The 16,915-nt window shown below is 39.3% G+C and overlaps 1 protein-coding gene across 4 annotated transcripts in view; it reads left to right on the top strand.

Annotated features, from left to right (window-relative positions):
• EVC2 (EvC ciliary complex subunit 2) overlaps positions 1-15,500 on the top strand; it is a 150,094-nt gene extending 134,594 nt beyond the window's left edge. For all 4 annotated transcript variants that reach the window (XM_067556406.1, XM_067556407.1, XM_067556405.1 and 1 more), the window contains 5 exons: positions 1,286-1,497; positions 2,196-2,283; positions 11,166-11,362; positions 13,245-13,346; positions 13,863-15,500. In XM_067556406.1, the coding sequence (XP_067412507.1) occupies positions 1,286-1,497; positions 2,196-2,283; positions 11,166-11,362; positions 13,245-13,346; positions 13,863-14,133 (870 nt within the window). In that variant the 3' untranslated portion in view covers positions 14,134-15,500. The remainder of the gene's footprint in view (positions 1-1,285; positions 1,498-2,195; positions 2,284-11,165; positions 11,363-13,244; positions 13,347-13,862) is intronic.
• The last annotated feature ends 1,415 nt before the right edge of the window (positions 15,501-16,915 follow it).

Genomic DNA, 16,915 nt, shown 5'->3' with positions numbered 1-16,915 from the left:
TGCTGCAGACACAGAAGAGAGAGAGTGCAGGCAGGCAGGCAGGCAGGCGGGCGGGCGGGTGGGTGGGTGGGTTTCTTATCCAGGTTGTGAGGGCTGGGTTGAGACCTAGTTTGGGGAAGTTTTTGTTTGTTACTATTTGTGCTTATGCTACCTGTTTTGCTTGGTTTATATAAACTGTCTCCTGCTGAATAAGCTTCCCTGCCCGTTGCTGTGTTTTTGACAGTCTTAGAAACCTGTTAATTAAAAACCACTAACACCAGGTCACGATAGCTTTTAATTCTATTCATGTAAGCATTCAGTAGAATAAATTAATGTTTAGCTGTATATTAATCTCATTAATCTCTCTATACATAGCATGGTTTTTATTTCCAGCACTAGCAGTTAGTCTGCATTTATTATTATTTGTGATATAGAAGTACTGAGGGCTCCACTGTGTTAAGTGCTTAACATAGACTTAGTTAGGGATGTTCCTTGACCTCATGATCTTAGTCTAAGTAGAGAAGACCAACAAAGGGTGGGGGAAAGGAAATATTTATCTACGCTACTTTACAGATGGGTAACAAAGGTACAGAGATATTAAGTGACTTGCCCATTGTCAGAAAGGAAGTCTGTGGCAGAACTAAGAACTGAACCCCATCTCATGAGGCCTAGTCTGATGTCTTAACCATGCAGCTATCCTGTCTGTCATATTAATTATCCAGTTAAGACACAGATTTTTTAAAAGTCACTACTAAAGCTAAGCCTCCTAAACAATTTCTAGGAAGGATTCTTGTTTGACTATAGAGATATTCTTTTGTTACACTAGTTTTATTATGTTGAGTAGTAGTAAATATTTTCCAGTTGACACCTATTTGGTATTAATTATTGATTCAGGATAACCAAAAATTGACTGCCTGAACTCCTCACATTGTGTGTCAGTAGTTTTACACTGCTTACAAATGTAGTCTGAAGGTAGCTGTCTCACATTTCGATCTCAGTCATACGAATATTGTACATTCCAGGAGCCTCCTACAGTGGAAGGTTTCATACAGCATTGCCCTTTAGCAAAGATTTACTCGTATCTTTAGGCATTGTTCTGATGCTCATTGCATACTAGTCATGTTTACTGAAGCCATCACAAGGAATTGGAAAGTGCAGTGATCGCAAACGATTGGAAAGGATGAGACCAGAATAAAAGTAATATTGCAAACCAACAATACCATATCTTTCTTGACTCCAAATGAAAATTTTTCTTCCAAGATGAATTGTGAGTTGTTCTTATCGTTATACATTTTCAAACTTCTAGGAGATTGAAGAACTTGACAGAAAGTTGGAATATGAAATGTTACAGAAGGAGACGGCTCAGCAGCAGCACCTACTGAATAGGCAGAGATGGACTCCAGATGAGTTGAGACTGTCAGATGAAGTTGTGGAAATTAATGCAGACAGACAGGTGTCTGCTCGGCTGTGTCAGGCTTTGAATAAGTGTAAGCAATTAGTAAATATGCAAAGGCAAAGGTAAGGCTTTTTGGTCTTAAGTATGACTGCCTTTTTTTATATCACCTTAGTCATTGCATTTAAAGAATGTAACATACCATACAGAACCAACATTTGAAACATTCATTCTGTATATTCAGGGCAAGGGTTTATGTCTTCATGAAGAACACCCTATTCTGAGGGGGGATTCTGGGCACTATTGCAGTACGCACATTCAATAATAAATCCATTGACTATGAATTGTATTTGAAATGCAACACCTTTCATTACAATCAGTCTTTCTGGGATAGACCAGTGGGCTAATGCTGACATTGTGCATTATCAAACAGATGACAAGGGTTGGTTCAAGTTCACTCGGGCTCAAGAAGACAGAGTGGGGAGTGCTGTGAAAGCCATAGTCTCTGAGGAAATATTTCCAATAAAATGCAAACTACTTGAATTTCAGATCTACCTCCATCCATTTTGTTGCGTATTGAATTCACTTTTCTGTGATCAGTGTTGCTGAGATATACAAATTGTTCTAGTGAAAATGTCCAGTTTTAACGCAAAGATGTCTGTGCAACAAAAATGTGAAAGTTTGTATTTTTTAATTTTTTAATGCCATCTCGCCAAATGTGTCACAAAGCAAAACTGGGTGAGGTTTTGCAAAATGACACAGTAAAATATCCATATGAATCACAGGGACCTGCAGATAATACTAATTTCCTCTTTCCTGTCAGCTTAAGAGAAGAGCAATGGAACAATGTAGTGCTTGAAGATTTTCTGGAGAATATAGAAATGGATACATTTTTGGCACTTTATAGCCAGGTAAGGATGTAATTACATGAATTCCCACTTTTTAATTTCTGCTTTATCTGGAAATCAATTAAGTTAACAAAAAGTTGACACTAGTCACATCATTTGCTTCTATTTACAATATTTTTCCCATCTATGATCCTAACAAATAAATTGGGGGGGGGGGGGGTCAAGTCCTGTTAACAATTACTAACAAGCATGGCGATTACTACTTTGTCGTTACATTGATCCAGTTACTTCTGGCTTACTACAAAGAGTAATTTCATTAAGTCATAGTAGTAAGCACTATGCTCAGTAGTAAATACTTTCCATGGTTTATGATAAAACGAGAGTCCTGCAGCACCTTAAAGAATAACAGATTCTTGTGGGCATACGCTTTCGTGGCTGCAGCCCACTTCGTCAGATGTTAGTCTTTAAGGTGCTACAGGACTCTTGTTGTTTTTGCTGTATACAGATTAACACGGCTACCCTTCTGGAACTTTTCATTGTTTATGAGATTTGTATACAATTTGCATTTCACTCAGCTTGGACAATAAAAATTGTCCGGTAAGTTACTTGTATATAGACAATTTCACTTTCTGGTTTTCATGTGTTAGAACAGTGCTGCTGTTTAGGTTTCTAATGGTGCTGGAGAATATTGATATACATTTATATATTAATGTGAATATTCTCCAGCAGTATTATGAACATTAACAAACAGCGTGCTCTCTCTCGTTTACACACACACACATCATTTAAGAATAAATAAACAAGTGGCCACATCACAAAACCATCCCTTCAGCTAACATTATTCATCACCCCTGTTGTCTGAGCTTATATGACATGGAAAAATAAACTATTCTCTCTCCCTCACAGGTTTCCCTCCAAACCAGGGCTGTAGTATTTGGGCAGTGCTATGGAATTTAGCACTCCTGCTACTTGTGCCATCCTTAATCCACAGAAAAGATAGCCTCCAGGGCTCTCACTCCATAATCTTTCACATAAACAACAGATTATTTAAACCAATTTAAAGAAAAATACAGTGAGCTCCTGCAAGTAAGGAGTTTAACAAAATAGATGTATTTTTAGGAGTCCTGACATTGGCAATGTCCTTTTTGACTGTAAAGAGATAATAGTTAAGAAACAAATTTCATATTCCACGTTCAAATACATAAAATCTCAGCCATATTATCACCCTTCCAAACTTTTCCTCCAAGACAGGCTTGTATTTATTTACTTATATTTGTTTGTGACTTAAGTCACCTATTCACCATCATGATGCACATTGTATTCTCCCCTTCGTCTGTGAATTAATAGAACAAGTATATCAACTGCTGGCTACTTCGCAAAGGATAAACATTTTAATGGTGATGATGACATACCAGATAACCTGTCTGTTTTTGTGACTAGGTTGTTTTGTGTGTCTTTGTGTGTTTAAAGCTCATTATTCTGCTGTATATTTGTACTCACTGCATATGAAAATGTTTTGCCAAGGTTGTCATGACCAGCATTATCAACCTATTAGTTTTAAATTCAGGCTTTTTCATTCCTTTTGCTGTGTTTGGTTTTTTTTTCTTTACTTTCTCTAAAAACATTTTATCAGACCATCTTCCCACCATGTTGGCTTTGACAGTTTGACATATGGAAAGCAAACATGGCAGTCAATAATCATTGAATTCTATTTCATCCATAATTCTTTCCACCGTATTTCCATCTCCACAGTTTACCGCACACAGAACTCACAACATTTTCTCGGGACTTTCTTGTGCAAATGATAGGAATAAAAGCTTGCAGCCAATGATAAAAAAAATTTCTGCTGCACATTCTTATAGATTATTTCCACAACATTATAAATATCCATGAGATGGTAACTCTCAAGCTTTAGTTGTGTTAAATTTGTAAAACTGTAAATTCTGTACATGCTCATAAGCTTTTTAAATAATTTGCATAATACTGATGAGACTTTCCAACTTTATTTTTAATAATTTATTCAGGGAGCCGTAAAAGATTTAACAAAATTCTTTTGACAACAACAACAAACTACAGTTGAAGGGGCAGAGAAAGTTGCAGCATCCTTTGGGTGGTTTGTTCAACTGAGGCCCTTTCCGCTGGTGACATTCTGCTTGATAATTAAAGATTGCAGAAGATAAATCTTTTGTCATATTCAACATTCCCTCTCTTAATAGAACAGGTTCTGGTGTCAAAGATTTTGTGTGAAAACATACAGTGCTTCAGATACAGTACCCTAAATATGAAAGGTGCTAGATAAAGCCAAACCCTATTCAACATCAAGAGAAAATAAACCATCAGACCATATATAGAAATTGCAAATGCTAATGGAGTCTTTTGAAATGTATTTAGACTTCACTGATCTTTGGGGTTTAAAGCATTTGTCATGTGCCTTCAACATTTGATTAACTCTTTTCATGCTAATTTTTTTCCTAGCTCTCATTATATATTAATCTTGCACCATCTGGTGTTGCTGCAAATTATGAACAGTGTGCAGTCTTTAAACAGAATAGGTCCATCGTTCCACTATTAACACTCCCAATAGCTTCTCTTGGTTGAATTTGAAGACATTAAAATATACTATTGACTAATAAACACTTAGACTAATTAGGAGAATAGTTTGGAGCCTCAAATGTACCACAGTGTAGCTTATTTAACAGCTAAGTGGTCTGATGAAACCATTCATCTTCTGTGGAACAGGAACTCTAAAACCAGAGGATGAATAGTGCACTGAAGTCCCAGGCTTGGTGTTAGCTTGCCATGTTACTGAGCGTACATGGGAAAGCATAGTTAGAGGGTGCACATAACAAGCCTGCTCTTCAATTCCACAGCTCATCTACTGAAAAGAGTTCTTATCCTGAAATGTGCCCTGTTAAAGGAAATGCTTTAGGATGTTGAGAGATCTTGTTCCTCTGTTGCTCTTGTCTGGAAGAATCAGAATTTAGATAATCACTATCTCCACTATGGCTGCAGGCATCTAAATCACTGATAGTGTGTCTTTCTTTAAATTTTGTGGCATTTAAAGAGCCAGAGGCTGGTGCATGCACATAGTGCATGGAGAAATGTGGAGAGACAAACCCCTAAGAACAATAGCTGAGTACTATCATTGCTGATGCTCATTTGTTTCAATGGGAATCTCTTCCCCAAATGGCGCTTTTTTTCTTGTATTAGTTTTTAAAGGAGTTTTCCACATGTTTCAGATGAAAGGTTTTGTCTTTCTTTTGGGGTCTGTATGAACCAAAAAGGAGATCCAAAGGCAGCTAGAGACATTTCGTAACTCTAGTGACCACAGGAATCAGGTGTCCTGTAGCTTAGCAGTAACTCATCCTCTGACTGAATGGAGAGGGTCGGGGGAGAGAAGAGGGCTCTTTTATGCTAATCACCACAGAAGGACGATAGGACGTTTTGGAGCTCTCTGATATTCTTTGTGATACTCTCCCAGAAATCTCACCTCACCAGAAGATAGATGGAGAGTGCAGCCAGCTAGAAGGTATCACCTTCTTGTAATGCGTTTTGATGGGTTTCTAATGAGTGGGCAGATGCATTATAAAACAATTTGGAAAGCACATAGTATGAATTTTTCCAATTGAAAATTTCAAAGCATGGTTCAGCAAGGTATCTTTTGTGGTTTCCTCAAACTTTGCCCACTAGCAAGTGAACAAAGGGACCCTGGGTATTTACCAGTTTAGTAAGACAGAGAGATTTGAGATCAGAGAGAATTTGCAGCATTTCCAGTACTTTATTATCTTTGAAAATCAGCTACACTATGCAGCATATGCTTGGGGGATTGAGCTTTATGTTTTGTACATGCGATTCCCTGAACAACTTCGTTTCCATGTATTCAATATAAATCTGCCTTTCCTGTATTAAAAAAAAAAATTGGGGTTATATATAAAACATAAAAAGGAGCTGTTCTCTGCTTTGGGCATGCTTACCTGATCCAATTTCCACAATAAATGTGCAGATACTGCCCTGCAGATGCCATAGACATATAAAATAAAATCCCACTCAACAGCAGCTGTAATAGTAAAAACCCTCCAACCCTCAGCCATATGCCTGAGAAGAAAGATGGGCCTTGTAGCCTGAATAGTCTACTAATAAAATACACAGTGGAGCATGTTCCTAATCTCTCTGTGTTTTTCTGAAAGAAAGCAAAGCAGTAGTGCTGGAAACCATATAAAATCTGTGATTTCCAATTTATAGACTATAGATTGGATAGATTAGAATGGCAAGTGGTAGGCAGCCGTAATTATAGGAGTTGCTACCTCTGCCTCTTTGAGTCAGACATTTTCTTCTTAATGTTAAAGGGAATTTTGCCCATTGGGCCAATTTGCAGCACTGCCATAAGTGGACAGAATTCCCACTGAAGTTAATGGGCACTCCAGGTGCTCAACATGTCTGAAAAAACAGGCCGATGATTCAGGGGCCTAACACAGACTGCCAAGGTTTGGCTTCAGTCTTCATAATTAGGACGATTTCCCATTTAGGTCAATGAAAGGTTTCTTTGAGTTATGCTGCGTTCAGGATATTTTGATGCCCATAGAGAGGTTAGTTTTGAGTAAGCACACAGTTGTAGTCCCAGGTTCTCTAGTCATTGTTTGTAGAGACAACAGATGATGGAGGCAGACGTTCATGGGGAAAGGATGAAGCAAATGTGAAACCACAGCATGGTCAGAGCTCATTGATTTTGCATTAGTTGTTTCAGTGTGTGTTCCTCAATCCAAATCAGTGTGATTTCTTTACAGTAGTTCTGCTGTTTTAAATTACAGTTTATATATTCTTGGTTGTTTTGGCCAATTCAAGAAACACAAACAAAGATGCTGGTGATGCAAGAAATGTCAGGTGTTACCGGATACAGTAGTTCCCATGGAGCTATCATATAGTATTCCTATATCATTGAATTCACCCTATCTTGGAAGGTCGAGGACCTTATGCAGCCTATCACAGCCTTTGAGTGATGTATTGAGTATGTCCTATCAACTGCAGTGAATTTATCTCAAAATATTGCAGTTTTCAACCAAGCAGTCTTCCTCTGCAACATGGGGCCTGGATCACTTACAGGTTTAAACTCGTGTAAATGGTGGATTCTCTATAACTTGAAGTCTTTATATCATGATTTGAAGACTTCAGTAACTCAGCCAATATGGGTTTATTGCAGGAGTGAGTGGGTATGGCCTGCGACGTGCAGGAGGTCAGACTAGAGAGGGGATTTTTTTTCTGGGACCCCCTTTGAAAATATTTCAGGCTGTGATGCCCCCCCCCCATGACACGCCACCCACCCCACCCATGCAAGGCCACCCTCACTTCTGTGCTGTTGCTGGGGGCGGGGCTGCCTTCAGAGCACCCAGCCAGCAGCTGCTGCTCTCCAGCCACCCAGCTCTGAAGGGCTCTGGCTGTCAGACAAGCATGGGGCTGACAGCCACAGCCATGGCATGTGAGGGGGCTGACTACTCGCGACCCCTCCCCCCCCGCCCACCCATAATAACTTCATGACCTCTGGAGGGGTCCCGACCTCCAGTCTGAGAACCCCTGGATGATCATGATGGTCCTTTCTGTCCTTAAAGTCTATGAGTGTATGAGTTTAAGCCTTGTTTAAAGACCCCCAATTGGGCTTTTTATGGCGATTTAACTCTGGACCTCTCCATCTAACAGCATGAGCCTATACTGCCTGTGGACCAGGTGGATTAGCTCAGAGGCAGTAGCAAACTCAGAAAGCCTTTTTCTGTGGTCCACCCACACAAAGGGAACTGTAACAGAATGGCTGCCACCCAAGCACCCCTTCTTGGCCTGGGATGTCACCGCAGTGCACCCACATCTCCTTTCCCCTTCTTCAGGGTTCCTTAAACTTCACACAGTCTTTCTCAATCAATCAGTGTTCTTGGGTGCAGGAGCAGCCCTGCCCCCTTAATTAGCTCAGCGGGGCGCACCTGCTCTGGCACAGAGCAGCTAGACCTAACTTAATCACAAGGGCCAGCCACCTTGTGACAGGGACAGAGATCTACACTAATGTGGCTAACAGCTGCAGGCCGGCATGTGTCAGCAAATCCACAGCCACCAGTGAGATCACCCCATCAGAGTGGGGCACCCAGGAAGGTAGAATCTGGATTCCCCAGTCAGGCCCCTTTCTAAACAAGTCTCTGGTCTACAGGCCCACTGTGATATGGAGGGGAATCTAGTATGGTATCAGTCATGGCATCTGAGTTTCATACTGCTCCCCATCATAGTATCTGAGCACCTTCTGTGTAAAACTGATAGTATTAGTGAAGTCCCTGGTGGACTTCACAGATTCGTTGTCTCTTCTCCCTTTTCAGGGTAAAATCTCTGCTTAGTGCAGGACCACGTTTTTGTCTGATTCATTGATTTCTTGGTTCGTTTCATTTTGTTTGTGTCTTTGATTTTGATTTGAGGGTTGTTTTGGTTTATTTTTAAATAGAGAGACAGGGAGTGAATGTGGAGAGTGTCGTTTTTAAGATAGAAAGGCTTTCTCAAAAAGGAAGGTTTTGCATGGTAGCCAAGGAGAGTCAGGCTGTGGATTTGCCTGACCTCTTCATTCCATACCACTGTATAAAATTCCTATTACAGAGAAGAGTGAGAGTTCTAACAGCAACTGTAACATTTTTTAATTCTCTCTGGACAAAGACATTGATTTTGGCTGTTTTCCCGTTCTATTTTCACTGGTTCCTGGGGGTTTCTTGTGCATGTGACCTGGTCTTGGTACTAATCTTCCGCATCTGCTGCACACAGGCTGATAAACGGTGCAGAAGTTGCGCTGCCTTTCTGAGGACCTGTGGGATTATCACAGCAATGCTTCTGCTAGCGGCGGGTGGTTTAGAACAGCTATAACAGATGGGAGGATGTCCCAGTGTAACTATGACCTGTCTCCTGGGAGCAGATAGAGGGGCTGAATAGGATAGAGAGTGGGAATGGCAGTTAAGAATTGTTAGAAATGGGGCCCTGTTGTTTATGTGGCATGTTATAGCTACATTTACGCAGTGGGGATATTCTCTGAACACATGGCATTGCCCTACCCCCATCCTCTCTAGCTACTCCCATAGAGTCCACTGCAGCATCCTTTGTGATGTTCATTTAATTTGCTATAAATTCAGTTATTTTTGTCTCCCCCCAGGTTTTCAATGTGCTGTAGGTTTTGTGCTGAAACACACAGGAGCACTGTAGAAATTGTCAGGCGGGTGCTGGAGTTTTGACAGTCGGGCAAGGCACACAAAGGGCATTTGGCACTGGGAAGGAGTGGGAAGTGGGGTTTGTTTGTTTCCAGTATCCAAGAGGCAGCTGAGTCTTTTTGATTTTGCTTCTGCTTTGGGCAGGAGCACAGATGACTTTAAATTTGGGGGAATGGAGGTTTGAATTCTGTGTTCCTATGGCAGCCCTTGGCAACAACTTACAACTCTTGTTTGCAGCCTGTCCCACCATCTGCCCTTACACGCAGAAACAGTGAATAAGCGCACAAGCTTAATGTTTCTGCTGAAACGATAAGCAGTGAAATACTTAACATTGAGATCGTCATCATAGGCTTTCGAGTTAGGAACCCCTTTGTGATGAATGGCAGTCCTTCACACTTATCTCACAGCAATTGCTCCAGGCTGTCTGCAGATTCAGGAATATGCATAGTTGTACAGTCCATTCTCATTTTGAAGGTTTTCTTTGCAACAATAAGGGCTAGAGACTTAATTTTATAAAAATGAAAGCTTGGACTCTAGAGCACGATTTCATGGTAATTTCCACACAATAGGGCATTGCACAGCCATTTGTGGGGCTACATAATGACTTAGAGCAAAGAGTCAGTCAGGCTGGCTATAATTCTGAAGTCCCAGTGTCTAGCATGAAGTGAAAGATCTTCATGCACACACTGGTCCATGGTGGAAGTGATGAAGCAAGTGATAATAGTTCTGGTTTCTAAAGCCATTGATATTAAAACGACTGTCAGTGAACAGTTTTTCCTCCAAAGTGGTAAATTTTATGATGTTTTCAGTTAAAAGTCACTGATAATTCCTTTTGTTTTGGTGCTATGGGATGGGAAGGTCTGTCTCCTTAAAGGTAGTAGTGTCTAGTGGTCAGTCCACCCTGCTTTTAAGGGTCCAGTAGAGAGAGAGAGAGAGACTTAAGAGAGGTAGAGCTAGAGGGAAAGTGTACCTGGAAATTAATAGTGTTTGGAGAACGTATCCTGTTACTGTTGCTTTAAGGTCCCAGGCCCAGGAGCTTTGCAGCGAGGGTGGGTCAAGGCTCCCCTCTCACCCAGCCAATAAAAAATGAGTTAGGAGAAGGGGCCAGTATAAATTCTGCCTCCTCCCTCAGTATCTGGGTAGATGCCTGTAGATACTGCAGGGAGTGAAGAGGTTCCTGCAGGGTCCTGAGTTAACAGGGAGAAGACAGCAGCAGAGGAAGAGCTGCCTGCTGACTCCTCCCAGTCTGAGGCTAGAAGGACTGATTGGGCGAACCGGCCAGCTGCCCAAGATTCTCCTGCTAGCCTGAGGTCTAACTCCAGCTCCAAGAAGGAGAGTGAAGAGGTTCCTGTATTAAGGAGAGGGACAGGGGTATTGTCTGAAGTACAACCTGGCCCTGGGAGGAGGGCTGGGCCTCCTGAACAGTGGAGGAAACTGAGCAGGACTTTTACATGGACCCAGAGAGGGCATGACCTGGAGAAGCTAAACAAGTGAGTTACTGCTGTAGAATAAACCCAACCCTGTAAAGGGTATATGGTAGAATGGTGAATAAGTCAGACCCTGCAAAGAGGGATTGAACTAACCTGGTCTGGGTAATTGTTTGAAAAAATCCAAGGGGGCACTGAGAACAATGTACCTGCAAGGCCATAAGAGGGTGTTGTGCTGGTGAGACACACCCTCCTGATATGCTGAATGTGTCTGAACTTTCATCATTGATTCCTCCAGGAACTCCGATTGGCAGCTTATTTAACCAAACTGACAATGGCACCAGTGGGGATGTTACACAGACTGCTGAACTTATTGCTGCCTTCGACTTCACAGACTGAGCTTCTTTCTGTTCTGGATTCAATCAGCAACAAATATTCAGACAGTGTTATTGAAAGTGACATCAACGCGGAGGAAGCTGACAGCTGTAGAAAGAGGTAAGTGTGTGTCAGTTTATAGTGGAAAATTCCAACTTGAGGTTATTACTTCAAGGGAATATATATTCATTGGACAAACAGGAGCAGCAGTACAAGCAAATGAATGGATTTTCCTGCAGAAATGTTATTTCTGAGGAGAAATAAGTCATTTGAACCAGATAACTTTTTGAGTTTAAATATCTTAACTGCAATCTGACTTTACCAGAGGAAAAATGTGATCTGTATAATTCATAGATGTAACAATTCTTTCTTTGCTTTTACATATTCCCCCTCCATTTTTTATTTGCTACATTTTCTTATGATGTATTTCACTGGTTTTAATTTGCATTACACTTTTCTTTTCACCACTTATATTAGTAATATTTATACTAAGTATAGCAGGCTCTAATTGTTGTAAATTGTCACTGTAACACACCAAGGTAGGCAGCTATATGTAGTAAAAAAATCTGTAAATTAGTTCTAAGGTTTTTCATTTATTTTAAATATATGTGATCTTATGTGTAACAGGAGATAAGAGGTAAACTAAGCAATAAATTGCAGTTTTACACTTGCAATACTAAAAATGCACTAACACTGAACCTTAAATCTGAACTTTTAAACATATTTAGGAATGTGTACCTTTAGACTCCGACATGGCCTAAAAATTCTGGTCTTTTCTGTTTCATCAAAAATCAGAAGGAGCTAAATTTCCAGTTCAGTTGCAGAGATGAAAACTCAAAAGAACAGCTTTGCTTACAAGATTTCAGTCCAGGATGATAGTGATCTCATGAGAGAAACTAATATAGCTAGATTTCCACTATTTTGGCCTGTAAAAATCTTATGTAATCAACTGTCTCATAAGATCATTGTCACTTTGATCCAAGCAGTTAATGAGGCTTCAGTGTCTTCATATCCAAATCAGCTTTAGCAATCAATTCTCCTTTGAAGTCCTTACAAGAAACACCAGAGGTCCATGCCTGTCTAGCCTTTCATCAGGTTGGACAGGACAAAGTATGTGGTTCTCCCTGGATCCTAGAGGGTAGTATAAACACACTAAATAGTGGGCAGAGCTGTCTTAGATGTTGCAGAAATCTTTAAAATGTGCACAGAGCATGCTCAATAATCAAACTCTTAATTGCTCAGAACTTTTCTATTATAGGCCCCCTTCTTCAAAGAAATCCATGCAGTAAAGTTTTGTGTCTTAGTTGAGCAAGTGGGACTCCCTTCTTATGTAGATCCTTTTGCAATATAGGGATCTTAATTTTTCTTTTAAATCTAGCAAACTGACCATACCTCCTGGAGAACTAGCTGCATTCCAAGGCTCTAGTCTTGCAAGAACTTGTGCACACACCTAACTTCATAATTCAAAGCCCTGAAGCACAGTTTGGTCCCTGTTTTTCCCCTTACTCCCTGGGAGGGAATGTAATCTTTCCCCAGTCCTTCCTGACTGAGATTACTTTCCTCTCTGCACTGGCTCAGTTGTGCTGGCTGCTATGTTGTGAGAATGGAGTCAAGGCTTTGCCCAGTCCTTGCCCCTGCTCTCCCACTCCCTGTCCACCTGCTCCAGAAGGGGAATAGCAGATCCACAAAGGCTGTTGCAATCCAGAATGTGGAAGTCATACAGACGATGAAGGGAGGATCCTTAAACTCCCTCACTCCCTTGCTTGGAGCCAGGATCTCTTCCGTAATAAATATTGTTGGGCAGGAAATTATAGCAAGAATAACTGAATGTTCCTGCTGACTGTATTCAAGTTATTATTAACATGCATTTTAGTGACTAAAACCACATGGTGATGGTAGCTTTTGTTTGTTTGTTTTGGGTGGTTTTGTTTTGTTGTTTGAAGGTGGGGATGTAAAATTCAGGATTTTCTTTTGTTTTGTTTTTTCCCCCTTACTCCCTCAGGAAGCACCAAGGGTCATGGCGAGCATTAGAGAGCAAAGTAAGGCAGGATCTGATAAGCAAAGGCTTGGAGAAGATGCATTATTCAAACAGGAGAAAAGAAAGGTAAAGAAAAATGTAGTACTTATTATGGGGGGAAATAAAATTCCATGTACCTCATATCTCCCAAGAGTCCTCCTGTTTTTGAGAAGTGTTATAGAGTTCAAGGAAAATATTCACAAATATGTATCTTCTACCACTTGTCCTAGTTCTTGGAATGCATGTGAATATGGCACTCATGTTTCATAAAGCATCATGTACACTTATGGTGCAATAATATTAGTCCTTATAAGGGAAATATTGATGATCCACATGTTCTGCTCACTTTCCTCCTTGTATGTAACATTTGTTATAAGGCTGCATACTCATTGGATGTTATATTTCATACAGTGCAATGGAAATTGGGTTGGAGTGGCAGAAATGATGCATATGTCAATTTCTAAATATGGTTTATGTTAGACTCTCAAAGAACAATGAATACTTTTTGTCAGGATTTTACTTATACAGTCAAGCATACCATTTTGTGCTGGGTCTTTTATTTTTATAAATCACTTTTAAATTCAATTTCCTTTTCTTAAATAGCCTACTAAAGAAGAAGCAGCTTGCATTCATGGAAAGAGCTTCATTTTCTCATCTAGAATATTTGTCTAGACACCCTCTTGTGGAACCTTCTGGGCAGCCTGATTCATTGAACACTGCTAGTGCAGAAGCCATTGAGCTACTAGACACAGGGGAGAAGATATTTCTATTCCGTGATCAAAGGGATCCCATACTTGCTTTGCATAGTTCTCCAAGAAAAAAGAAAAAGAACTTTCTAAATTCCAAAAAGGCTGCATTGGCAAACATGGGCTAATGAGGAAGAAAGCCATTCACTGCATCAATTAGCAAGAGGAAGATTATTTCCAAATAAGGATCAGAAAAATGGATACAGTGTACATTGAAATAATCTATCTCATTGTTAAAAAACAATTTTTGTATAAGTTGCAATAGTCTGCTTTTTGCATTGTAAATATTTTTTATTCATAGAGCTGAATTTTGTGCTCTTGTCATCCATCAGTGCACGATATATATCTATTAATTATTGTATCAGTGCATGCAGGAGCAGTAGGTGAATTTCTGTCACTCTGTGATGCACATTACATAATTGAGGGCAGGATATAGTGCTCATATAATTCATTTTATCAATTTTGTACTGATTTGACTATACCCTATATTTTTATTATTGTTTATATGTCATAGTAATTTATTATGTGAAATCAACCCATGATTAACTATTGCAGGATACAGTACTAAGTACAGATAATAAATAGTGTGTTCATAACCACTATAAATTGGGTTTTATTTTTGCAGACTGCTTCCTAAAATTACAGCTAATGGACTAGATCTTCCAAACACTCATGCATGTGCTTAACTTTACTCACCAGAGTAGTTCCATTGGCTTCAGTTTTTCACCAGCTTCCTTAAACATGACTCCAGTGAGACTATGCATGTGAGTAAAATTCGGCACAGGCATAAATGTTTGAAGGATCTGGCCCAATCTTTGTACTGGTGGAACAACAATATTGTATTTGCTCATAGACAAATGGGTGAGAGGGGGACAGAAATGGGAATGATAACATTTTCCAATGAAGACAAATAAAAAGAATCCCAAATTTATCATTTTAAAATTCTAATGATTTTTAAGCCAATCATAATTTCTGGAGCATAATCCATGATTTTTGAAAGCCCAGGGTTACATGATTGGCAATATTATGATCACATACCCTGAAACTGTTCATATATTAGTGCTGTATATTTTTATGTAAACAAGATGACCATTTTCTTTGGGAAAGTAAACACTAATATTGTATTTGTTTCTATAATTGATAGTAAAATGGCAGAATTGCATTTATTCCAGACCTAAGTGGGAAAGTCACTTCTCTTTATAAATCTAAGGACTTTATGATACAGTAAAGACCCATTAACATTTTTCAGCTATTAACACAATTTCTGATAACGTAGATTAATTAGCATTACATCCTGATAATCGAATAACAGTTCTTTACTCAGCTTGTTCTTCAAGCAAAAATCATTATCCTCACTGAATAAGGTTGTACCATGATAGAAAAAGGCATTCTCAAGTAACTATTGAGTTTGGATATGTCCAACTGATGTCCTTCCTGGATAGATTTTGGTTCTGCTTTTGTATGTAGCACCCAAAAGGCAATAGACTCCATGGAGTGAAGTACACGGTACCACCATGATAGGTAGTTATTTAAAGGATTTAGTATAACGTACTGATTAATGTGTAATATTATGTTTTGTGTGAGGCTCGGGTTGGGTGTTGGAATTAAATTGTCCTTTTATTTAGATTTACACAAAGTTAAATCATTGAAAGCATTGCACTATTATAAATTACCTTAATTTACTGGGACCTTTGAGAGTGCTGAATACTAGAGAAGAGAGAAGAAGTTAATTCTCTTCCTACTCCTACCAGTCTGTCAGGAAAATGAGTTAGATGGGAAGTCCTATTGTAACATCTGAATGCCTGGAAGGGCTATGTGAACAGAGAAGCTATACAGGATGTATTTACAGCCAAACAGCATGAAAAATGCAACGATCCAGGACAGAAGATGGAAAGTGAAATTGGAAGTTCTGGAAAGCCCAAGTTATAAAGACTAATAAAATAAGAAATAACTTATTCCACTAGAATATAAATATAACTGAAATTATGAGCAATATTGTTGGTCTTTGCCTTCATATTAAATGCAAGCTGCTGCTGTGAAAAAAGCAAAACTGATAGTCACCTAACTAATTACTGGAAAGATTAAAACAAGAAAATTGCATCACTTAAACCCTCTGATAATAGCTTTTTTAATAAAGGACAAAGCCATCAACAAAGTATTGAAAATGTTTCAGCTAAATGCTCCTGAGGCTAGCACATACTCTGAGATGTTCAAAGCATTTTTTTAAAAACTCCCTAAAGTAGCCTTAAACCTAACCAGTAGCAATAATGTGTATGTTTTCCTACCTGATAAAGCAATAACAGAAATGAATAAAACTTTTTAAAAAGCCCCAGGATGAGATGGCTTCCCAGCAGAATTATTTTCAAAAGTAGAAAAAGATTTTAACCCATACATTGTCAAATCTTTATAATGAATTCTTGTCATTAAAACCATTCAGGATTAGTTTCAGAAGCATTTATTACTGAACACTGCAGTGGAGATTCCACTGATTGGACTGGAGGCTAATAGCGTTAAATTATGAGGATAAAACATACATCAAAATCAAAGATTTTGTGACTCAGAATCTCGTGTGTAAACTCACCAGGTTGGATTTGTAAGAGCTTATCTGTGTATCCAATAATGCAAGGATTTTTTGCACATCCATTTTACCTGGCCAAAAATCTAAAAAGCTTAACAACAGTAATCTCCTTGAATGTGATGGCATCCCATAGAAGAAATAATAAAAATCACACTTCCATACTGCATTATGTTTTCAAAGAACTGTATAAATATTGAATTTCAAAACATCTATGTTCAATAGATTAAAGTCTCAGTCTTGCAAACATTGAATGCATATGCTTGACTGTAAGCAGACCCAGTGAAGTCATGGGACTATCACAGTATGTAAACAGGTGTGTGTGTGTGTGAGTC

Source organism: Emydura macquarii, unplaced genomic scaffold (assembly GCF_026122565.2).
Source record: "Emydura macquarii macquarii isolate MOO-44397 ecotype Brisbane River unplaced genomic scaffold, CSIRO-AGI_Emac_v2 contig_1768, whole genome shotgun sequence".
Taxonomy (NCBI): domain Eukaryota; kingdom Metazoa; phylum Chordata; order Testudines; family Chelidae; genus Emydura; species Emydura macquarii.
The sequence above is the reverse complement of the archived record's forward strand: the minus strand, read 5'-3'. Positions and strand labels throughout refer to the sequence as shown.